The 26099-nt window shown below is 46.4% G+C and overlaps 1 protein-coding gene across 1 annotated transcript in view; it reads left to right on the forward strand.

Annotated features, from left to right (window-relative positions):
* DNAH11 (dynein axonemal heavy chain 11) overlaps positions 1–26099 on the forward strand; it is a 395178-nt gene that overhangs the window by 2781 nt on the left and 366298 nt on the right. The window contains exons 2-3 of the mRNA XM_073581471.1: positions 11948–12208; positions 14161–14304. Coding sequence (XP_073437572.1) covers positions 11978–12208; positions 14161–14304 — 375 coding nt within the window. The 5' untranslated portion in view covers positions 11948–11977. The remainder of the gene's footprint in view (positions 1–11947; positions 12209–14160; positions 14305–26099) is intronic.

Raw genomic sequence — 26099 nt, forward strand, 5'->3', positions numbered from 1 at the left:
TTTTTGTTGTAAAATATAAATGTCTCCATGTGCATTTGTGCAGTGCCAAACGACATGGAAGGAAGGTGACTCTGGATGTATTACTTATATTATTCTGAATGCTGTGATTGGAATCTGTCACCCATAGAATGCAATGGTTTAGGGAGCTTTTCAGCATGTTATTTATTCTATGTTACAAATGGAATTAGATGTATGGCTATATATGCTCGTGTCAACCACCCCCCCACCAAAAAAAAACAACCTATATTCAAATCAGCATGAAAGTGCATTGGAGGCGTGTCAATGCACTTGGATGGCTTCAATGTTAAGTGTCACCCTCCCATACAGTTTCACCCTGATTCGCATATGGGTTCAATGCCAGACTTCTCTTGAGTGGCACATAGGACCTCTACAAAACAGCCATACTACTACATCCCTATGTAAAACCAAGTTCCCTACATCCAGGACTATTTTTTTTCCATGGGGCTAAGGACTGATGGGCAGATAGTTGCTAACTATCGGTACTGGCACAGAGTGATCATTGACCGTTCCTGCCAGCGATTTAGCTGCTCCACGTCCACAGAGAAGCTCTGTTCCTTCCAGGCTGCTCTGTCAGCGAGGTGTTACTGTAGACATTTTGTTGATAGACAGTCAGCTCGCCATAGTTATTCAGCAGGAAACCGGCTGTCAATCAGCATGACGTCAGCAGTGACGGCCACATCAACAGAGCAGAGCAGAAGATGCTGCTCTGTCAATGGGACGTCGGCGGAAGCTTCTGAATCACCGGCAGAAGCGGTTGGTGACTACTCCTAGCCAGGACTTCAGCAAAGCATTTGACAAAGTATCTCACACAATCCTTATTGAAAAAATGACTTAAGTATGGAATGGACAAGGCAACTGTTAGGTGGATTCATTACTGGCTTAGTGATCGGACCCAAAGAGTGGTCATAAATGGCTGCACATCCAGTTGGAAGAAAGTCTCAAGTAGGGTACCACAGGGCTCTGTCCTGGGCCCTGTATTGTTCAACATCTTTATCAACGATTTAGATGAAGGAATTGAGGGTAAACTGATTAAATTTGCTGATGACACAAAGCTAGGAGGGATAGCTAATACTAGAGAAGAGAGAGAGAAGATTCAAAAAGATTTAAATAAACTGGAGCAGTGGGCATCAACTAACAGAATGGTTTTTAACAGGGAAAAAGTACTACATCTGGGCAATAAAAAATGAAAAAAGCATATACAGAATTGGGGGAATAGGGCTAAGCAACAGCACATGTGAAAAAGACTTGGGTATACTAATAGATCACAGACTGAATATGAGTCAACAGTGTGATGCAGCAGCAAAAAAGGCAAATGCAATTCTAGGATGTATTAACAGAAGCATACAGTCTAAATCACGTGAAGTCATTATCTCCCTCTACTCCTCTTTGGTCAGGCCTCATCTGGAATACTATGTCCAGTTTTGGGCGCCACATTTTAAAAAAGACATGAACAAACTGGAGCAAGTTCAGAAAAGAGCGACTAGAATGGTGACCGGTCTGCAAACCCTGTCTTATGAGGAAAGGTTGCAGGATTTGGGAATGTTTAGCCTGCAAAAGAGAAGACTGAGAGGAGACTTAATAACTGTCTACAAATATCTCAAGGGCTGTCACATTGCAGAAGGATCATCATTATTCTCATTTGCACAAGGAAAGACTAGAAGCAATGGGATGAAACTGAATGGGAGGAGACACAGATTAGATATTAGAAAAAACTTTTTGATTGTTGAAGTGATCAATGATTGGAACAGGCTGCCATGAAAAGTGGTGAGTTCTCCTTCAATTGAAGTCTTCAAACAGAGGCTGGACAGACATCTGTCTGGGATGATTTAGCGAATCCTACTTTGAGCAGGGGGTTGGACCAGATGGCCCAGGAGGTCCCTTCCAACTCTATGATTCTATGAAAGATGGGCCCCAGCACAACAAGCAGATGGCTAACTATCAATCACTTGCCTGTGAATTCTTTGTCCTATTAAAAAAAAATAGTCCCAGATAACTCCTTTTAAAGGGAGTCTGTCACCCCATTTTAGCCCTATCAGCTGCGGCCACCGCCATCAGGGGCTTATCTACAGCATTCTGTAATGTTGTAGATAAGCCCCTGATGTAACCTGAAAGATAGGGATAAAGAGTTATATTATATTCGCTCCAGCATTCGGTCCGATGCGTGTCGCCGTCCCGTCCGGCGCCTCCCATCTTCATACGATGATGTCCTCCTCCTTGCTTCTCCCTCGGCTCCTGTGCAGGCGTACTTTATCTGCCCTGTTGAGGGCAGAGCAGAGTACTGCAGTGGGCAGGCGCCGGACCTCTCTGACCTTTCTCGGTGCCTACGCACTGCAGTATGTTACTTTGCCCTCAACAGGGCAGATTAAGTATGCCTGCGCAGGAGCCGAGGGAGAAGCAAGGAGGAGGACGTCATCGCTACAAGATGGGAGGTGCCGGACCGCGACACCCACTTCACCCGACTCCGCCCCCCGGTGAGTATATTCTAACGTGTTTTTGTTATCAGAATGCTGTAGATAAGCCCCTGATGGCGTTGGCCGCAGCTCATACAGCAAAAATGGGGTGACAGATTCCCTTTAAATAGTAAAAATACATGCAACACATGGATTACATCCATCCGTTATTTTTTTTCATGGGGCTATTGACATCTGCAGCACAAATGCCTTGTTTATTTATTTTGCGGACAATCGGTCCACAAAATAAAAAGGATATATGGATGGGTTCATTGATTGTAACGGGTGTGTGATGTATTTGTAAATATACGAGATTGTATACATCCTAAAGTAACTGATGTGTGAAAGAGCACTTGGTGAAACTACTCCTTAAAGGGAATCTGTCACCCCCCCCCCGGGCGGTTTTAAACTAAAAGAGCCACCTTCAGCAGCACTAAGGCTGCACTCTGTGAAGGTGGCTCTTCTGTTTCTGATCCCCAAACGCCAAAATATTAACTTTTATAAATAGGTCCTCATACCTGTATTTAGTCCCATAGGTATGGAGTCTCCCCCTGAAGCAGCCGCCTCCCCGCCGTCAATCATGTCTCTGTAGCATCTGGGCCCCGCCTCCCATAGCTGTCCATCATGCCCCTGCTCTGCTTCTGTCCCTGCCTCCTTCAGTCTCCTATGACTGCGCCTGCTCTGTGAAAACAATTCTCGGGCATGCGCAGTGCGCGCTGCCCTTGAACTGACATCAGGCGATCATGCCTGCGTGTTGTGGAGGCCCCAGATCCTTTCCCGCAGTGTGTGTGTTATGATGTATTCACACTACTGGGCTGGGGCCTCCGCAACACGCAGGCGTGATCGCCTGATGTCAGTTCACGGGCAGCGCGCACTGCGCATGCCTGAGAATTGTTTTCACAGAGCAGGCGCCGGCATAGGAGGTGGGGACAGAAGCAGAGCAGGGGCATGATGGACGGCTATGGGAGGCGGGGCCCAGACGGCAGAGCAGGGGCATGATGGACGGCTATGGGAGGGCGGGGCACAGACGCTACAGAGACATGATTGACGGCAGGGAGGTGGCTGCTTCAGGGGGAGATTCCAAACTTATGGGACTAAATACAGGTATGAGGACCTATTTATAAAAGTTAATATTTCGGCGTTACTGGTGGTAACAGAATGCAGCCTTAGGCTACTTTCACACATCAGGTTTTCGGCGTCAGGCGCGATCCGGCGTCGTGCCGGAATGCCGGATCCGGCAAATGTTTTGTAAAACCTGATGTGCCGGATCCGGTTTTCTGCCGGATCCGTCTTGTTCTTGACAGACAAAACCGGATCCGTCTCATCCGGTTCATCCGTTTTTCTATCCGTTTTTCGACGGATTACGCCGGATCCGGTTTTTAAAATTGACCCTTGTGGCCTTCCGAACGGGATTGGCTACTGGAAAACTATATATAGCATGTTCCTACAGCCCTTCTTTGACAGGTTGTAGAGAAGAAAGTGCAGGTTGGAGAGAAGAGCAAGTTACTGGCGAAGATGGATGTTGTCATTGGAAATATTACCACTAGAAGTTCTGTGACGGTTTCAGTAATGAGGGACAATTTTGCACTATACTTTATGTCACCTCAAGGCAGAGTACACTGGCAGGATGACAGAGTGTGAAAGATTTGTGCCCTAACCAAACTTGTGTACCTTCTGGACCAACAGTATATACCTTTGCCAACCAAAGTTGGCTATCTTGTCATGGTCTTACTATTTTTAGCTTTAGGCCACAGGTGTGTACCTGGTTGTGTTTTATGCAAAGTATTTCACCTTTTAACAAAAGTTGTGTACATTGGTAGGAAATCACCAACAATAAACACAACTTTTTAGGTGAAATACTTTGCTTCAAACACAACCAGGAACACAACTGTGGCAAAAAGCTAAAATTTACCCACAGTTATATACCTGGTTTTGAATACCTTTTTACCTTTGAAATACCCTGTATTTAACCTTTTTTTTAAACATAGTTCGCCGCAGAAAGAAATGACAGACAACCATTGTGAAACGATAATTTAACTTTTATTTAAAATTTTTTTTTTTTTTTGTAAAATGTTTTTAAAGTGCAAAAAACTTTTTTAATAAAGGTTTTAAACCCAATGGGCATTTTTATTAAAAAACACACATTACAAATCTGTGTAGTGTGGGGTGGAAATACTGCTGGAGGGGCTGCGGGACACTTCGACACTGGGTGTGTGGAGAGAGGACTGGGATCGTGGTGGGGAAGGAACAGTCAGAGGTGAAGGTGTGGAAAAAGCTACAGAATGGGTGGACATGTGGGAGGCAGAAGAGGTGGTGGGCGGTGGAGTGGAGGGTTGGGCAGGGACTGTAGGAGCAGATGATGTTGATGGAAAGTTGTATGGGGAAGGAGTTTGGTACGGGGAAGGAGTTTGGTACGGGGAAGGAGTTTGGTACGGGACAGGTTGCTGGAAGTGGGGAGATGTCTGGTACTGGGGAGGTTGCTGGTACTGGGGAGGTTGCTGGTATGTAATAGGAGGGGGAGGATGGAAAGTGGCTGGAGGGGGTGCAGATGTAATAGGAGGGGGAGGATGGAAAGTGGCTGGAGGGGGTGCAGATGTAATAGGAGGGGGAGGATGGAAAGTGGCTGGAGGGGGTGCAGGTGGAGGAACTACAGTGGTGGGAGGTGGAGGTTGGGAGGTAACCTGCTGTAGAGCACCGTGGCACGAATGCATTACATGCATCTGCTGGGTAGGAGATAGTGTTGCCATGCGCTCCACAACAGACCTGAAAAAGGTGTGGTTTGGCGAAGATCTTGCTTCTGAATGCATGGTTTGCAGAAGTGTCTTCACCTCCAGAATGCTGGAGTTGATCTGCTGAAAGCCTGCGGAGATTTGCTCTGACAAGACTTTTAGACAGTTCTGGAAAGATGCATTCAGATGCAAGAACTCTTGCGCATAACTCTTTTCCTGACCCCTCTGCCGCTGCCGCCCAGTACTCGCAGGTGTACTAGAGGTGGCAGGGGCAGAAGGGTGGGGTAAAGGGAAAGCGATCTCCTCACCAGCAGCTTCATGTAATGTAGGCGGCCACGATGCTCCTGTGCTGGTGGATGGGACAGATGGGTCGAATGTGTGGGAAGGCTGGGAAGGTGCAGATGTACCGGGGCGGTCGAAGTGTCCCTCGGTGCCGGTCTCCTCAGGGATCGCCTCAGAAGGGTCCAATCGTGCAGGCTCCCGAGTGCTGCTCACCGTGCTGTGGAATAAAGAGAAAAAAAAACAATTAAAATACTGACATGGTATGGCCCTGGCTGAAAAAAAAAAGTTACATCTAACATTTTTTTTCACATGTGGTGTGTAATATTTACCTTCTAGTGACCATTGTTTCCCGGAGGAACGACAGGGCTTGTGCGTACTTGTACTTGCTCCTGCGTCCTCCAGATCCACTCGGGGCCCGCATCTCTTTATTGAACTCCTTCTTGAAACGATCCCTCACAGACCGCCACCGATTCACAATTCTGTTCCCTGAAACGAGAAAGGAGTGGTTAGTATACAACATCAGTGTTTCACAAACTCCAGTCCTCATGGTCCCCAGGGGTCATGTTTTCAGGATTTCCATAGTAAATAGAAATCCTGAACACATGATCCGTGGGGACCACGAGGACTGGAGTTCGGGAAACACTGGTTTACATCAAGCAACCGGTACTGTATATACTTACACTCTTTAATCTGGGCCCGAACATCGAGGTCCTCCCAGCGGCCCACAAGGAGCGAACAGATTTCCTCCCAGAGTCGTCGGGTAACGATAAGGTCAGCGTGGCGGCGGTCAGCCATATTCCAGAGCGGCTCCCTTTCTCTGACGAGATCGATGAGGTGGTCCACATCGAGTCCTCCATCCTTACCGTCAGAGTCGGGAGCACGCTGTGAAGGCTGTTAAAGAAAAAGACAAAAATAACATAATTAGCCTCCACAAAAGAAATGAAATAAAAAGTGCAAAAAAACAAAGCAAAAATATTTATACTTACACGCTGGTGACCGCCGCGTTGCTGTCGCCGACGACCCTGGGAGGCACTGCGAGGACCTCTTGGCCGAGCACCAGATTGGGAAGACTAGAGAAGAAAACAAAAAATGTTATGTCTTTGGATGTAGGCATTTGTTTGCTGTGTGTGGTCTGCAGAACATTGTTTTCTATGTGTTGTGTGTAGTGTGATGTTGTGTTTCTGCGTTTGATGCAAAAAACTTACCAATTGTGAGCCCACTCCAGGTGTCTGTCCACCCCTTCCTTCTTCTTCTGGGAGCTCCTCTTCATCTTGTGATTCCTGTTTTGAAATAAAAGGCAATGAATAGACATATTACAGAGATGATGGATTTTGGAAATAAAAACTTACCGTCAAACGCTGACGATGCGAGGGAGCGCTCCCAGAAGAAGATGTTCTGTCCTGTTGATGGCCAGACTCCATGGCTGTGGGTATTGCTGCTGCTGTTGCTGCTGCCAGTGATGCCATTTCTGCTGCTGCTGCTGCTGCTGCTGCATCTCTTGGGCGGCTGTTGAATAAAGAGAAACAAAGGGCCAATGAATATCTTGATATTCCATGGCCCTAGTTTGGAGGAATGGGGGATTTGATAATTACCGTCTCTCATCTGCTGCTGGACTCCCCTCCTCAGCATGTTCCATTTGCTGCTCCATTTGGGGTGGTGGTGGTGCTGATGGTGCTGCAGTGGTCTCCTGCCTTCTCCTGCTGCGCTTGGTTGCTTTCTTGGGTGGCATGTTGGGTGTGGCTGTGGGTCCCACTGTCTTGCTTTTATATATGTCTTGTGGGCAGAGCTACTGAGCATGCTCAGACCAAAAAAACCGGATCCGGCTTACGCCGGATCAGGCGCATTGCGGCGCTCATAGACTTTCATTGTGTGAAAAAGCCGGACGCGCCGGATCCGGCGGGTCCGGCTTTTTCGCCGGAGACAAAAAACGTTACAGTAGCCGTTTTTTCCAGACGCCGGATCGCGACACATTGCCGGATCCGGCGAAAACCGGATGAAACGCATGGCCATCCGGCGCGATCCGGCGCAAATGCAAGTCAATGGGGGGGAAACCGGATCCGGCATTGCATTTCGCCGGATCCGGTTTCTGTAAAAAGCGCCGGATCACGCCTGATGGCGAAAACCTGATGCGTGAAAGAGGCCTTAGTGCTGCTGAAGGTGGCTCTTTTAGTTAAAACCGCCCAGTGGGGGGGGGGGTGACAGGTTCCCTTTAAAGCAAATGAGCACCTTTTAGGAGTGTTGTCTCACCCTGACCACATCTTTCCATGTGTCCTGTTAGTCACATGTACATGATAAAATGATGTTATTCACCCTGGATCCCCTTTCATCAGCCAAAGAATAGTTCTCATTGTTGGATAAAAAAAGTATAAGAAATATCCTGTCGGCCACCAATTCTCCTGGTGATATCGGTTGCATACATACCCATGTGTTGTCAGGATTCTCCGATGTCGGGCGGTCATGTGACCGGATTTATATGATTTCCATAATTCCAGCTACATTACGTCTAGATTACACCAGGCCTCATTCAATACACTTGCATTGAGTGAGGCCGCTTCCATCTAGTCGGCACGTGACTGTCTGTATGCAGTTCACAGACTTAAGGTCTTGCGCCTGCCACTCCCAGCACTGGAGATTCCTGACGGCGCGCAGTGTGCAAAATGTGACGATTCGCAAGTGTGCAGTCACACAGAGTGACTGCAGAAATGTAGCATAAGGCCGGGCAACCCCTTCAATAAAGCATGAGATATGTACTGTATGGTTTTTAAGGGAGTTTTATTTATGAGCATCCGAATGCAGCCTCACAGCTCGTACATGTGTCTGTAATACAGTTCTGCACCAGAGTTGTATATTTAGTTCATAGCATGGTCTAGGATCATGTCCTGGGAGAGGCAGGGAGCATGGCATCATAGCTACATGCATACTGCTGGAATGTCCCACGTGGCCCGCCCAGCCGTTACCCTGGAGTCATCTTCTAGTTAGTTGTGTTATACACATCTTGTTGAATTGAAGTCTCAAGATTAACGTAGGCTTTCAGCGAGTGCAGAGGTCCGGGGAAAGGAACAATTCTTGTTTGCCTCCAAATATGTATGGTTTCAACAGCATTTCTACAGCAAAAGCTCAATTCACCAAAGCTTTTTTTTTTTTTTTTTTTTTCCAATCCCTTAAAAACTAAACTGCAGGTAGTTGCTACGTATCTGCCTGTTGTGCGCAGTTTCTGCCGGTACAGAGTGGTCTCAGACCGCTTCTGCATCTGATTCAGCAGCCTCCGCTGGCGTCACGTCGATACAGCAACGACTTCTCTTCTCTGTTGATGAAACGCTGACTAAGGCCGGGATCACACATTCGAGCCTCGCATGTTAATCGGATCGGATCGTGCAGCCGCATAGCAATACATGGAGCTGCACGCTCCCCTCCCGAGTGCCGGCGGCAGTGCCGGGTATTGACATGCGAGACTTGTCCGATTTTTCTCGCATGTGTGATCCCGGTGTAACAGGCCAGATTATACCCCGGGTATTTTCTGGGTGGGGGGTTAATCTGGCCTGTTACATCGGCCTATATGTGGGGATTCAGTTGTCAATCAGCATGATGTCTACAGAGCAGTCCGTAAGAGGAAAAGCTGCTCTGTTAAGGTTGAGCAGCAGCAGGCAGTGACTGTGCAGGTGCCAGGCAGAACAGTCAGGAAACTAGCAACTATCAGCTTGTTCATTTTTAGGCCATAGTAAATAAAAAAACTAACAGCAGAGCAACAGTAGTTGGATACCTTACTAAGTTTTAATAAGAGTTGTAATTCTCACAAGTAAATCAGGTGAGCAACTTAAAACGCCTTTAACCTGGATAACACCCTATGGGGGCTTTGTCTATTTTCATTTTTTCTTAATGAGGTGGCAAAGGGGAATATTGGGGAATCGTGAAGCTGCCCATGCCACAGGCTACAAGAATTAGACTTCCAGGTGCATTGTTGCAGCCTTATGTTATACTCAGTGACATTTCAGGGAAAACCTACTTTTAAAAACCGTTAGGGGCGAGGTGAATAAGATTATTAGTCCAAAGGGCAGATCCCTTCTCCACACCCGCTCCTCATACACACAGATAGGGGCAGACCTGTCAGTCTAGGGGAGCAGGGCATGATGAAGTCGCCAGGGACCTAATTTAGATTAGTCACCTCTTTCAGTGACGGCTATTTCAAGGTATATTTTCTCTGAAGCACAGCAATGATCTAGAGTAAAACATACATGGCTGCTATGATGCTGCCAGACTAATTCATGCTGATCATTATTTGAGACACATTAAAGGAGTATTGCGATGCCAGCAAACACAACGTATTTATTGTACTATGTTATACAAACATTACTGTAATGGCTCTACACAGTGTTCAGTATCAAGGCTCCTTCTGTCAGTCGGCCACCTCACAACACAGTTGCTGGGTGCCGATGGGTAGCTTTGTTAGCCAGGTACCTAACAGTTGCCCCCAGATCTGTTTTCAAGCCTCCTATTAGGCCTTGCGAAGCACTACAACATAGATATATCAAAGTGTGCTATAGTAGCCATAAAAACCTCCACTTGGTAAGGCAGGCCTATTTAATGGATTATATTTTGTTATTTTCGTAAGTTTTTTGTTATAAACCTGAGTAAAAAAAGGCCTTTTCCTGTACAGAATACCTTAAAGAAAAAAAAAAACCCTTCATACATTTAATATTGCAGTGTTTACAATAACCCAAACTCATCATATTTAGGGAATTATGTTCTCATTTTATATATGTGGGCAGCATGATCATTCAAGGAATTATTTGTGTGTTCTCCCCATGTTTGTGTGGGCTTTTTCCTGGTACTCCCATTTCCTACCACACTCCAAAGACATACTGATTTAGATTTTGAGCCCCAATGGGGATAGTGACGAAAATGTCTGTAAAGTGCTGTGAAAGTTAACTATTTTCAGCAAGCCAGTTTTAGCGGTTGACCACAACTATATGACTTTCGTAATTGCGGTCATGTGCCCACTAGATACTCATCCTCTTCCCTGAACAGAACTGTTCCCAGGATCAGGGGTTCCTTCCCTGTCTCTAACACTAGGGGGCACCCTAGCTCGCCCTATTCCCTGGGTTTCTTCTGAAGGTGAAGATGTCGGGGCCTCCACCCTTGTCTTATCTCCTGAGTCAACCCTCCATCTGTTTTCTTAAAGGGAAGAGGGGCAATACTGTGTACCACAGTGCACCAACCCGACAAACAAGGTAATACAAACAAGGGTTAAAGGGAATTTGTCACCTACCCTTTGGCGGGCGATGAAAACGAGGTTGGTCCGGTCCGATGGGCGGTGTTCCCGATGTGTGCCGCCTCCCCATCCTTGCCCGCCGTCCGCAGGTTATTGCAGAATTGGAGTAGGTGTACGCCATTTTTTGCACGTGCGCTAAGCCTTCATAGCTAGCGCACGCACAGTATGTTTTGCCCAACTGCCAGCAAAGCCGGACTGCGCATGCGCCGGTTAACTAAGCCCCGGAAGTATTTTGCTGTGTTCCGGGGCTTAGTTAACCGGCGCATGCGCAGTCCGGCTTTTCGGCTTTGCCCGCAGTTGGGCAAAGCATACTGCACGTGCGCTAGCTATGAATGCTTAGCACACGCGCAAAAAATGGCGTACACCTACTGCAATTCTGCAGTAACCTGCGGACGGCGGGCAAGGATGGGGAGGCGGCACACATCGGGAACAGAACCCATCGGACCGGACTGACCTCATTTTCATCGCATGCCAAAGGGTAGCTGACAGATTCCCTTTAACAGAAAACTCGAGGCATACAAAATATTCACTCACATATAACAGAGAAATGCATGAGGGCATGGAGATAAGGAATGAACCAAAATAAAGGAGGATTTGGAATTACCACAAATACAAATCAAGCAACAGTCACAGATAACTCCTCCAACACACCTTCTCATATGAACATCTCTCCCTCTGAAAGCCATGCAGCATATGTTAGCTCTGACAGGGATTTGCAACAGAGCCCAGATTATAAAGGGGAAAGGAGTTGCTAACTGAACTCAGCTGCGAGCACAGAAATTTCCAACATGGCTGATTAACCCCTGTTCTGCCAGAAGGAATAAACACCATTAAAATGAAGAAGTGTTTCTTCTCAGCGCTGTAGTAGGAGCAATCGGAAGCTGCGGTCTTCTGGCTCCACACTGACACGGTAACCCCGTGACAAGAACATTGAAAGAAACAGCTAAGAATCTGGTTGAATCCAAACAGTGTGCCTGTTAAACCTTGTTAGGTTTCGACAAGCTGCAGTATTTGCTGAATATTCCTCCAGGTTGGACAACCCATTAAAAAAGGGCAGCATAGCATGAAGACACATACATAGATGTATAAGTGTAACTTTAAATAAAGGTTTCAATTGGCAATGAGCAGGAGATAGACCCGGGTTAAACCAGAGGTTTTTCCTTTCCTAATATTGCGTGATCTTTATATTTCCATAGGTGATCACATAAAGGTTTGGCGAGTCAAAAATGGACATAGATGATGAAGACCCTCCAGTCCCTCCCTTCTGGGAAGATGAAAGAGTATCCTATTTGGGGAGGTGCCTTCAAAGTACTTTGAAAGTTAAGGAAGATCGATGGATAAAGTTTGTAGAAGACGAGCAGAATGAGCAGATGCTGAAGGATTTTTTTGATCAAAGAGAACAAATCATGATAATGTTTTCAGCTGCCCCTAAAGGAGGGGTATTATTGACTCGGGAGGTAAGAATCAAATACTAAGACAACACAATGTGGATTCAACCTATTTAGACAAGTCATTAAACATGCTACTCTCTCATAATGATCTTGTTATGCTGTGCTGCTGAGAACAATAGAAAAATCATCAAACCTGACGAATGAACATTTTACTCTTTCATCTGATAGGCGGGCTTTGTTCTAGATGGGCTAATACATTAGTTTTATTATTGGCACTTCTAAATAGGCCATATCTATAATGGGTAATTGTTTTACTCGTTTTCTCTGCCGTCACAGACTATAGACACTTTCTTCCCTCTTCACAAAGGATATGTGTGTACAACCCCCTTCCTCCTGCTATACTGTATCTGTGTCAGGATACTGTGTCAGGATCGCTGGTGCCTCGCTACATGATGAGCTGCCAAACAGTCAGCTTCACCAGCGATCAGGATCAGCAAGGACGCTGGTATCTAAGGTAAATATCGGGTATCTAAGCGCTGGCGGCGCTTAGTTACCCGCTGTGTACCTTGGATACCAGCGTGCTAGCGCTGGGAGCTGGTATCCAAGGTAAATATTGGGTAAATAAGTGCCGTTATTTACCTTGGATACCAGCTCTCAGCGCGAGCACACTGGTATCCAAGGTACACAGCGGGTAATTAAGCGTCTGCTTACAACGCTGGGAGCTCGCTAATCGTTGGTCGCCCGCTGCCACACGCAGCGATGCGTGCTGGCTAGCGGGAGACCAACAATCAAAAAATGGCCCAGGACGATCCTGCACAATCAGCGATACCCAGCGGGGGGGCCGGTCGCTGATACATGTCACACATAGCGAGATCGCTGATGCGTCACAAAATCAGCGATCTCGCTATGTGTGCCGGCCCATAAAGCTGCATTCAGGTGGATTAAGTTTCAGGTCCATTTATAAACCAGATTGTCCATTGGTTTCCTTATTTGAACATACAGCCTCATAGACACATATGCAGCTCTTTTGGATCTTGAAACTCCTGGTCAGTCCATGTATTGCGATCCATATGTGAACAGTAGATTACACCAGTTTTAATCCTACATTAAGCCCCCTTTACACATAGCGAGATCGCTAGCGATATCGTTAAAGCGTCACCGACTTTGTGACGCAACAGCGACATCGTTAGCGACCTCGCTACATGTGCCACGTACCTCCGACCGGCCGAGACCCCCCCCGCTGGATATCGCTGATCGCGCTCGAACGTCCTGGGCCATTTTCTCCTCGTTGGCGTCCTGCTGGCGCCGACTAGAGACACATGGATGCAGGCGGAAGTTGTCATCATCGGTGCCATGTGACAGGTAAGTAGCGACCGCCAACCGCTGCTGCATCACTAGTGAGATCTGCCTGTTTGGCAACTCACTAGTGACCATTTAGCGATGCAACGGGTCGTATCGTTGTCGGAATCGCTGGTGCATCACTAAATGTAACGAGACCCTTACACTGAGAGAAGTTAGAGGGAGAGCAGAGAGAGAGATCAGGAGCTCCTGAGGATTTGTAACATTTTTGCAGATCATCCAGCTAGATAAAGAACTCACAGACATTCTGAAACAAGTTAAGACCTTTTCAATGAAGACTATGAAGTTGCTTAAAGAGGTTTTCTGGGCACTGTATAATCCTGAATCCAAACAGTGTGTAATATAAGCATTTTTAGCATCAACTTAGTTTGCCGGCTGTCCCGTAACCACTTGTATGTGATTTGCAAACTTGCCGTCACTTCAAGTATGCACATGCAGCGTTGCGCAAACTTGCATCCATGTGACCATATTTTCTATTTATTTCCACTGGCAGATACAGGGTTTTCTCTAGGGCTCAAATTCTAATATCTCTATTTTGCACTCATAAGCACAATATAATTAATTTAACTGAAATACAGTTTTTAGTATAATTTTAGCATAAGGCACCTAGTGTTGTTGGCATATTTTAGATACCATAATAAGTTGATTTTTCTTTTCAGATTAATGTGAATGTAAAAGGCAAAACTGTTTACATCATGAAGAAGAAGCCAACAACTATTGAGAAGGAAAATTACAAGGACGTTCTAATACTTGGGGAGATGTCTGGTGTCTCTTTTATCCAGACATCTACACTTGTAGAAGAGGTGAGAAATAAAATTATTTAAATGTGTAAAAAAAAAAACTTTAGTTGCTATCTATATGCTTAAAACGGCTTTCCAATATTCTCTAAAAGCATGCAGAAAATCATAAAAGTTTAGCAAAGCATACCAAATTTACTGATCAACTTCCACCTGGATCAGGTATGTGACCTCTGCAGCCAGAGTCAGGGTCATGTTCTTCACCTATATATAATCTAAAATATTCGAGATTTTATGGTTAGTGGATTTGTAGGGGACTAACTTTTAAAGCGCCACTTCAGCTTTTTTGTTTAGTGGCACCACTCCGGTGCTAATGTAAGTTCCCTGCCCCTGGTATATATTTTGCCTGTTATCTGTGCTGCTCTCGTCAGTCTCATGCAGTTTATGACCTGACGGATCGCTTCAGTCTTTGCTGGCCGAGCCGGAGGTCACTACTCAATGTCAGTCTATTAGACCCAGGACGAGGCCAGAATGAGAAGCTCATAAACTTACATTGAGAGCTTGTGACCATTACCTCTGACTTCGAGTCAGTCAGAAGTTGCGGTCACAAGATGAAGGTGCAGGAAAGGAGCGGCGCTGTGAATAGCAGAAGATGGCAGGTGTTAAGTATAATACTAGGGACAGGGAACTTAAATTACTGACTAGTCTATTTATTTGTTTAACTCATTTATGTAGCGCCATTAATTCCACAGCGCTTTACAGACATTATAATCACTGTCCCCACTGGGGCTCACAATCTAGAATCCCTATCAGTATGTCTTTGGAGTGTGAGAGGAAACAGGAGACCCTGGAGGAAAGCCACGCAAATATGAGGAGAACATACAAACTCCTTTCAGATGTTGTCCTTGGTGGGATTTGAACCCTAGCGCTGCAAGGCTCCAGTGCTAACCACTGAGCCACCGTGCTACCCATAGTCTGGCGGTGAAATAAAAAAAAAAACAACACTGGAGTGGTACTTTAAATGCTTTTTTTTTGTAGAGTTAGTGGAGTAATAACCTCACAGGTTTGAAATGTATTCATTAGCCCATAGAGCACCAAAACAAACTGGTGAGAAAGCATAGAAAAAAGACAAGAGTCAGTAGATATTTAGTAGGACCTGCGACCCAGAGGCCACTTACGACCTGCAATGCCATATTTTGCGGCTCTGTTAAAGTATGTATATTTTTCATGTAAGGTAGAGAGAGGAGTTTGGACATGGAAAGAGTAAGTAATATCAATTAACTTCCTGGTAATTTATGGAAGAAGGGAAATTCTCATCTGTTTTGGCAACTCGCATAAAGCAAAACTGAAGAAGCCACATGCAGGATTTCTTCCATTCTCAAGGCTGGATAAGGCCTCTTTCACACTTCCGTTTTTGACCATCAGTCAAAATTCGCCAGTTTTTGAAAAAAACGGATCCGCCATTTTTTTCCCCATTGAGTTGCATTACCGGCGGATCTTGACGGATGGCCATCCGTTGGATCCGTTTTTTTGCGGATCCGCCAAAATGTTTGCGTCCGCCGGCATGCCTGGACGGACCCTGCAACGTTTGTTTTGCTGTAGGATCCGCATTTTACAGTGCGCATGCCCGGTGAAAGGAAGTCAGCCGGAAATTTAACCCTGAAATCCTTTCTGGCGGTGGCAACAAAAATTCTCGCTCTCGCGCTCGCTCTCGCTCTCTCGTCCCCGGACTGCGGATCCGTCAAAAAACCGGACCGCTGACATCTGTTCACTTCAGTTAACAACAGATCCGCTTTCCGCCATTTTGGCGGATTTTAACTGATGACAAAAAACTGAAGTGTGAAACAGGCCTTAGGGAGAAAGGGTTCTCAATCTCCTGATAGGTGGCAGACCTGGAAGTGGAAAAAAAACACATTTTCAGACACTTACTTACAATATGCCACACGTGTCTCAGATAGTAAAACCCCTTAATGAGCTATTGTGGCCTTTGGATTGGTTCAGCCTAATTATTTGTCCCTCAGACTAGAAAATATTGTGCCCGCTTGATTTATAAGAGCACCAAGCTTCAAAGTAATTATTATCAAGACCCCAGTGAAGATTTTGTCTTGGAAAAAAACCAAGATACCATAATTGTGATCACATAAAATTATAGCCTGTTCATGTCTTTTCTTTGTCAGTGGGCAAGCGAACAAAATCAGCAAGGGGTCAAATACTTATTTCCCTCACTTTATGCTCAACAGGAATTCAGTGTTCTTAGAAATCTTGTAGAACCAGTGTACAGCTGGATTATTGTAATGAACTTTTTCATGAATTCTCCAAAATCATGGATTTACCCATCCAAGGTACGCTTGTGAAGCAAGTTATGTTTTTGTGGCTTTATAGCTTCTTTTCTCCTCTAAACTCTCTACCATTCTGAAGATCCTGTTTTACCCCTTACTTGCCTACGGGCTATGGGCAATGTACCCGAAGAGTCATCCTCAGTAGGTTCAATAAAACTGTGACTTTGAGTTATCAGGGTCAATGGAGATCAAATAATAACTTTGGGGAGCTGTATAAGTAGATCTAGCTGAAGATGAAATGACTGCTATTACCATCAGTAAACTGGTAAGTTATGCTATGTTTAAGTCCAAAGTTCTCCTTAATTACACTTAATTAGAAACGCTGAGTTTTGACCATTCATTAAGTGATTAGCATAAACTGCTTCTATGTACTGCATTACTAAAGTTTGAGTAGTGAAGGAGAGAGTGGCTTTGGCTTTCATCTGTTGCTAAGAAGACCCAATAAACAAGTGTGTGGCAATCCTAACAAGTGAATGGCATGTGCAACAGTTTAGTCTGGGTTTCCTGGGCTGCCAGGATAATGCCGTCCTCTACAGCAATATATCTCTCCATGTTCATTTCACAATAGCCGCAGAGCGCACAACAAATATTTGTTCATCTGACTTTTTTCACGCATACATGTATTTTCAAGATAAAAGAACAATTGGGGTGTGCTTTTTTTCATCTCAGTCTTTTGTAATAAATTCTTCAGCCGCAGAAGAATGATTAGAGTTCTTCAACTTTACTCCGCGTTCAGGGAGTGCTGCACCGTCGATATTGTCCATCCAGGGTTACTGATGATGGCAAATGGTGGAGCTGCAGCTTTCAGGAGCTTTCTTGATGTGCAGTGAAGAATGTTTCACATATTAATATAAAATACTCGGGAGAAAGTAGTGTAAATAGGGTCTTATCTGACAAACAATTACAGTTCTTAATCAGCTTGTACGAACTGGATTTAAGATTTAAAAGGCATTTTTAAATCGCTTGTATAGCTGATGTAGATCCATGGGTTACAAAACCGACAAGTATGAAGATAGACAGACATAATTTGTGGATTTTTGTGGACGTTTCCTGCTCCGCTGTGTATGGAAGACGTCAAATCTCAGCGATTTATTCAAATTTGCTTTTTATTCTTTTCTACGCATTTCCAAGAAGAGGTGCTTGACACTTTAAAACGCATTGAATACAATAAAAGCCACATGTTTGAATAAATCACTGCGATTTGACATACGCAGCGGCGCCGGAGGCATACACAAATTATTCCTATCTTTGCGTATTAATAGTCATCCCAACTGATGTATTGTAATCTGTTCCTGAATCTTGAGTGTTAAAGGAGTGCACTATTAGATTCGGGTAGGCCTTCACAACAACTTGTGGCACTCTACCGTAATTTTCAGCAAAATCGCAGAACAAAAAGCATCCGTGCAGCTTTTCTGTGACTAGCTGTTACACAACTGGAGTAACCGGCAGGAACGCGGAATACAGTCACGCACGTGGAAGCAGAGCAAGGGTTAAACAGGTTTATTTACAGGGGGATGTACTCCGCAGGAAGTAAGGGATTGTAGGGTGACGGCGAGGAATGGGGCAGAACTGGAAGGTTGGCAGGGTAGGTGAGGGACAAATGAGAGTACAGTAATAAAGAGGTTAAACTTATCGGACTATAGTCTTCTGTTGTGAGGTAGTACAGGGTTCCAACGGTGGAACCGGCAACAGCGGCACAGGTCATATCGACGCAGTCTCTGACAGGCAGGAATCCAATGGTGGCACCAACAACAGCAGCACATGCAGTCTCTCAAGTCTCTGTCCTCGATAAAGAAACAGCCTCCGGGGAAAACAACAGGATGCTGGGCGGTGAGAGGGAGTCCTGCTCTCACCACTCTTAGTCACAAGTCCACACTCAGAACATGTCACCACAGGGACAATGCCGCACTCCTCGGTCAGCCCAGCTACTACTCTCAGGGGCTCAGGTCTGTCACTGCGCATGCCGTGCCTGCACGCCTTAACGACTGTCTCAGGCTTATCAAGGGAGTCTCCTCCGGTCACGGAGGCTAACTGGTCCACGTTTACACAGAGGGCGCTCACCGCCTACAGTCGATCTGTCTCAGTCCTCAGCAGGAGGGCTTTTTTGAGTATGCGGTCAGTCTTGGGCAGAGCGGGTGCGGTACTCGCTGTCTCCTAGTGTACGGCACCTGGCACAGCTCCGAACACTCCGCTCTGCTGGCACGGCTATTTCCCCCAGCACAACAGCTTCTATTCTGGACAGCAGCAGCATGGCCTGTCACAGGGCCAGCACTGTCTGGAGGGGGAAGCAGGGCACGCTCTTCTCTGTTCTGCACATACTTGGCGCCAACTCCTGCTGCAGCGCGCACTTTTTCTTCTTATACCCCTGTGTCAGCGTCCTCTCCCTAAGCTCTCCCCGCCCCCTCCTGTTGGCAAGAAACCCCTTCTCTCTTCTCCTTCCCTCCTGCAGTAGGGGAAGGTCCGTCTCCCTCAGGCTTCCCCCCCAGAAACAGGATGCAGCCCTTTCAGTTCCGGACCAGGCATGCAGGTACCCACTGTCCTGTCCACCTCCGTACACAACTATTTTACAGTCATGATTTTGCTATATAAAAAAAATTGCCAAATCGCAGAGAAGTTGAACGCAAATCACAGTCACACTTGTCATGCATTGAAGTCTATGACAAGTGAGTCGCGTGGCATTGGAAATCATTACATGCAATGCGACTCTGCAATTTCAGTGTCTTGTCACCGTGTAAGCCTAACCTAAGGTAATCCATTTTTGCCTAGCTATAATAAAGTGAGTGTGCTGTCGGGGAAAAAAAAAATATTTAAATGTTTTGTACTATGGAAACCATGATGCTTTATATATGTTTAAAGAGGACGTGTCATCAGAGTATTCGACGCTTAACTAAAAGTACATATGTAAAGCCCCTTTAATGCTTATTACATACCTGACTTTCTAATAGAATTTCATTGGGGCATTTTTGAGAAGTGTATTTGTGAAGTTTTATTCTTGAGCAGCGGGGCATGCAATTCACTCACTCCCCAGCTCTGCTGTACTTTGCCTTTGACTTCCGGCCTCCAGTCGTTGATTGACTGCTCACTCTTCCATTGGTGACCTGTCTCCCCTGCACAAGTGCTGTCATTGCCCGGGTTCATTTCGTCTCAAGGGGCATCATTGCTTGGGATCATTGCAGTCATGGCGCCTGCGCAGTAGGCTCCTAATGACTTTGCGTGAGTCGGTACATTAATCTCATCACATCATCAGTAGCGTACTATACAGGTGCTTTCCTTTCTGATTAAATGAACTTGGGCAATTATGGCGCATGTACAGGGGAGAAAGATCACTGACGTGTCCATTCATGGCCGAAAGCAGGCTGAGGGTGGCGAAGTACAGCAGAGTTGGTGAGTGAAGTGCCTGCGCCGATGCATTCGAGAATAAAACGTAATAGATTTCTCAAAAATGGCCCAGTGAAATTCTAATAGCAGGGTATGAATATATTAAGCATTAAAGAGTAGTGTTGAGCGATGACACACAGCAGGAGAGCAGCTGGCGTTACTGAACCCCACTAACAATGAAGCTAGTGTTTTTCTCTGTGCAGACGGCACTTCTGAGCAACAACTGGCGGTGTTGGAGCCCAGGGTCATTCATGGAGTAGGCTAAGACCTAATTGGAACAAGTTTAATATCTGATGTTGGGATGAATGTGGAGGGAGCAGGAGATATTGTCGGACACACAGCAGGGGATCAGCTGACATTACTGAACTCCACTAACAATGGAGCTAGTGTTTTTCTCTGTGCAGACGGCAATTCCGAGCAACAACTGGTGGTGTTGGAGCCCAGGATCAATCATGGTGTAGGCAGAGGCCTAATTGGAGCAAGTTTAAAATCTGATGTAGTTTGAATGTGGAGGGAGCAGGAGATATTGCCGGACACACAGCATGAGAGCAGCTGGCGTTACTGGACCCCACTAACACAGGAGCTAGTGTTTTTCTCTGTGTAGACGGCACTTCTGAGCAACAACTGGTGGTGTTGGAGCCCAGGAATTACAGTTTAGGTGGTAGAAACATGAACACAACAGGAGACCTGGATACTGTTGCCAACCAATTATTTATTCTGGAAGAGGACTGGCAAATTCCGGCGAGATCCAGGCCTTGTTCATTTTCAGAAAAGTAAGCCAGGCAACATTATCGGAGGATAGTCGCGTGCGACGGTCTGTTAGTACACCACCTGCGGCACTAAAGACGCGTTCCGATAATACACTAGCAGCAGGGCAAGCCAGCACCTCCAATGCATACTAGCTAAGCTCTGGCCATGTATCCAGCTTAGAGACCCAAAACTTGAAGGGGGAAGAGCCGTCTGGGAGTACACTGACAGGGCAAGACATGTAGTCTGTCATCATCTGATGGAAACGTTGCCTCCTGCTGACTGGAGCCGTCTGTGATGGTGTAGACATTTGTGGCGGGCACACAAAACTTTACCACATTTGGGCCATACTGGTCTTGCCTTGTGCTGAGGCGCTGCCTCTGCTCCCTCTTTGTGCAGAGCTTCGTCCACTGCCTCGACGTACAGAGCTGCTTTGAAAAGCACTAGCAGCACTGCTCTCGGGTGGAATGGAGAACATGATGGAATGCACCAGTGTGTCTTGGTACTCCCGCATTTTACGCTACTGGTTCAACGGTGTTATGAGGCTTTGTAAGTTGTCCTGGTAGCGAGGATCTAGGAGGGTGTACACCCAATAATCAGCCGTGTTGAGAATGTGGGCGATGCGGTGGTCGTTTCTCAGGCACTGCGGCATGAAATCAACCATTTGCTGCAGACTCCCAACTGGCCAAGAAACGCTGTCCCCTGCTTGAGGCGTCATCTCTGCCTGCTCTGCATCACCCCACCCTCGCTCTACATACTGACTACAAGAGCATTGCGTACTTCCCTCCTCTGGAGAGATGTCTTCCTCCTCCATTGACTCCTCCTCATCCTCCTCACAAAGTGTCCCCTGCCTAGGCCTTTGTGAGGAACCACGTTGCGCAGACTGTCCAGAAGCAGATGGCATTTGGGACTCCTCATCCTCCACCTCTTCCAAAACCTCCTCCCTTAGTGCTTGCAGTGTTTTTTGAAGCAGGCAGATAAGGGGGACAGTCATGCTGACTAGTGCATCATCTGCACTCGCCATCTGCGTGGAATCATCGAAGGCACGCAAAACGTGGCAGATGTCCTTCATAGACGTCCACTCAGTGGTGGTGAAGTGTGACCGGCGCACAGTGTGACTTGTTTGCGCCTGATGCAGCTGGTACTCCATTACTGCTGCCTGCTGCTCACACAACCGCTCCAACATATGTAACATTGAATTCCACCTGGTCACATATGACGCGATGTTCCGTTAGGCGGAATCGGCGCTGCAGAGCTGCAATGCGCGATCTTGCCATTCTGGAACGCCGCAAGTGAACGCACTCAATGCGGACCTTGTGCAGCAGTGCATCAAGATCCGGATAGTCCCTCAGAAAGCTCTGCACGACCAAGTTGAGCACATGTGCCAGATGGGATGTGAGTGAGGTTGCCTAGGCCCAGAGCTGCCACCAGATTTCGGCCATTGTCACATACTACCAAGATTCGCTGACACAAACCACACGTCGCTCTCCTGCTTGATGGCATTCCAGAGCTCCTGCGCTGTGTGGCTTCGATTCCCCAAAGAAATTAATTTCAGTACGGCCTGTTGATGTATGGCCACGGCTGTGCTCATATCGGTCGTAACAGGTAAGCGTTCACGGGTCCATATGGAGGTAGACCGTGACGGCTCCTGCAGCGCTGATTCTGAGGAACTGGAGTATGAGGAGGAGTCAATGTGTACAGACTGGATTCCTGCAATCTTTGGAGTTGGCAGAACACGTACAGCGCCACTCTCAAGATCTGTACCCGGCTACACAACATTGACCCAATGGGCAGTGAGGGAAAGGTATCGTCCCTGTCCATGGTTACTGGTCCACACATCAGTGGTCAGGTGGACCTTGCTACTGACGGCGTTCAGTAGCGCATGTTTAATTTTTCCCTCCACATGCTTTTGCAGGGCAGGGACGGCTTGCCTGCTGAAATAAAAGCGGCTGGGCACGGTGTATTGTGGGACTGCCAATGCCATGAAGTTACGGAAGGTGTCTGTCTCCACCAGCCTGAATGAAAGCATTGCAAAACTACTGGCCCTTGACATGCCAGCATTCAGAACCTGTGCTCGGGGATGGTTTGCCGAGTATGCCCGCCTTTTCTCCCATGCCTGTGCTACCGATGGCTGTAGAGTGGCCTGGGAGTGTGAGGATGACAGGGAACATTGTGCTGTGGGTGGAATGTCACTGGGTCTATGGACAACAGTGCCAGAGGTTCTTCCATGGCGATCCTGTGAGGAAGCCGAAACAGCTGTGTGGAGCTGGAGGAAGAGGCTACAACACGAGCTGAAGAGGTGGTAGGTGGTGCTGTACGTTGGCCTACGTCTTCAGTGTGTCTGTGTAACTCCAGCTGGTGCTTGGTCCGCACATGTTTCCACATATTTGTGGTAGTGAGGTTGCTGACACTTTTCCCTCTTTTGACTTTCTGATTACACAGCTTGCATTTGACAAAGCAAATGTCATCTACAACTGTGTCAAAAAAGGACCACGCACTGCAAGTCCTGGGAGCGCCCGTTTTGGGTTTTGGAAGAGGAATGCTCCTAACGGGTGCTGAAGTGGAGACTACAGGCAACCAAGTCTGCCCCCTCCCTCTCCCTCCTGTTTTGGCTGTTCGGGGAATCTCTTTCCTCAGAGCTGCTCCCACCACCTTCCTGTTCCTCACGCCATGATGGGTCAAGGACCTCATCATCTACACTCCCCTCTTCAAACACCTGCTTCTCCTGGGTAGTCTCGCCAGCACCGTATGCACCAGAAAGTGGCACCTGAGTGTCATCATCTGATGCGTACTGAGGTGTGCTGACCATAGGCACTGGCCCACCTGCCTCTTCAGATTCAGAGGGACAAAGCAGTTGCGTATCACTGCATACTCCCTCTTCTTCACCTTCTAGAATGCTGCTTGGCTGGCCCCCTGTTTCCAAGCCAAGAGATTCAGAGAACAGAAGTAGAGATGGCTCCTGTCCAGGGCTCTCTGACTGCCTGGGCAATTTGGCAGGTGGTGAAGACACAGATGGTTGCTCTTCAGTGCTCTGGCCCTGAGAGGATGTGGAAGTAATTGAAGCCGATGCGTTCGCTGCCATCCATCCGACAACCGCTTCAATTTGTTCATCCCGTAGCAGTGGGGTACGGCGAGGTCCTACAAAGCTGCGCATAAAGGACTGTTCCCTGGTAAAACTGGGGGATGCTGAGTCACTGGTGCCTGCAGCAGGCACAGAATCCCCACGTCCTCTCCCTGCAGAATCTCCACGTCCTCTCCCTGCTGAAACTCCATGCCCACGACCACGTGCCTTACTCCCTGCCTTCTTCATCTTGGTAGACTGATAAAGATAGGCAGAAAAGTACAAAGGGGGGGCTTAGTGTGCTTATTCCTGAACAGCTGCTAACAGGTATAAGAAACACTAATTTTATAAAGTGTGTGGACTACACTTTAATATGAGCTAATGTGGTCTACACAATTGTCAAGTGGAGTGTTTGGTGAACTTTATTTACGTGTTTTTTTTAAAAAAAAAAACAAAAAGGATGTGACCAAAGATGTGAAAGCGATAGTATCACAAACTTTTTGGAGCTATTACAATGCAGGAAGGTAACCTACAATGCAATAGATGAGGCTCCAGAAAATAGGCTAATAATAATCTGGCTGCGGCTGCAGGGCACAAGCCAGAAAAAAGTCTCCTCTATCTACTCCTGTATAGTGTTTGCAACCAATCTAGCTGGATACAGATGGAAGCACACTAATAGGAGAAATTCTGGAAAAATAAGCAGCACTGCAGCAAAAAAGAACAATGTATGAGGCAGTGACGCACGCTGAGCGGACTACAACCAGAGGTGGCTGCAGAACACACTACAGCGTGAGCTGCACTCACACACAGAGACCTCACAGACAGCCGTGAACAGTGCAGAGAACTGTGCACTAGCACTTAAAGGCTGCAGAAAGGCTCCGCTGCCTACTCCTATAGTGTTTGCAACCAATGTAGATGGATACGGATGGAGAATTAATGAAAAATGAGCAGCAATAAAACAAAAATAAATATGTATGAGGCAGTGACGCACGCTGAGCGGCCTACAACCAGAGGTGGCTGCAGGACACACTACACAGCGTGAGCTGCACTCACACAGACCCTGCAGACAGCTGTGAACAGCGCTGCAAGGCAAAAGAAAGCTACAGTGGTTGATAATGTAGCCTGGTTAAAGCACAATATTATATAGTAAATCGCTATCTCTAACTGTCCCTCAGAGTCTTGAACAGCAGCCTGTCCCTAACTGAATTCACAGCAGAGTGAACCCAAAATGGCGGCAGCGGCTTTTATAGTGCATCATGACATCATTTCAGCAGCCAATCACAGCCATGCCATTAGTTAACATGCCTACTTGCCTAACAGGATGTGCCCACACTTCTGAGGATTCCTCGTTGGCTAAATCAAATCAAACTGGCTCATAGCATTATGGGAACTTCCGATTCCGGTATTCGATATGCAAAAAGTATCGGAACTCAGTATCGGAATTCCGATACCGCGAATATCGGCCGATACCCGATATTTGAGGTATCGGAATGCTCAACACTATTAAAGAGGCTTTACGCTCATACCTTTTAGTTAGGGGTTGCATATCCTGCTGACCTGTCCTCTTTTAACATATAGGCTAAATCTTATCTATTAATCTGTTTTCTATAAAACTACCGTATTCAGTCAGGTTTGTGTATTATTCCAGTATACCCACAAAAGGAAATAATGAGAGGAAAAGTAAATCATGAAATAAAGCCAACAGTAAACAAAGGATCAATAGATAAGCATATTCATCAGATGGGAGCTTGAAAAGGGACACTGCGCACTGTCACAATGAGGAGCTACTTGGACATACAAGTATACTGTAGGACCGCGCTGTCATTCAAACTGTACTGTCTGGATTTACCGAATCCCCTGTTGAACCATCAGGATTAGCAATAGACGATGAATCACATCAGGGAGTAATAAATAAGGAACACATATCTGATGTAGGTATAAAAAGCAGATAATGCAGGGAAATAGGAGCTTGACTTTGCCAACAAAAGACGGGAGGCTACACATGTAACATGGTATTCTATGTAAGTTGTTACTATTTGACTAATTTATATCTGTAAGGTTCGCAGTAGCCTGACACACCAGTCTAAGGATACGTGCACATGTTAAGTATTTGAGTCAGAAATTTCTGCACCATTTCTGCAACTAAGGCAGGAAAAACACAGCAGCAAAAACATGCGTTTTTGCTGCGTTTTTCACTTGTGGTTTTGGTGAAAGGAGAGTAATTGATATGTTACTGCTTCAGTGATATGTGTTTTTTATATGCTTAAAATAGCAAGTTCTGTGTAACACCCTTCTAAGCCTCCTGTGCGCAGTGTCTCCATAACTTATCACCACAA

Source organism: Dendrobates tinctorius, unplaced genomic scaffold (assembly GCF_039654945.1).
Source record: "Dendrobates tinctorius isolate UK_male_01 unplaced genomic scaffold, ASM3965494v1 ptg000070l, whole genome shotgun sequence".
NCBI classification, from domain to species: domain Eukaryota; kingdom Metazoa; phylum Chordata; class Amphibia; order Anura; family Dendrobatidae; genus Dendrobates; species Dendrobates tinctorius.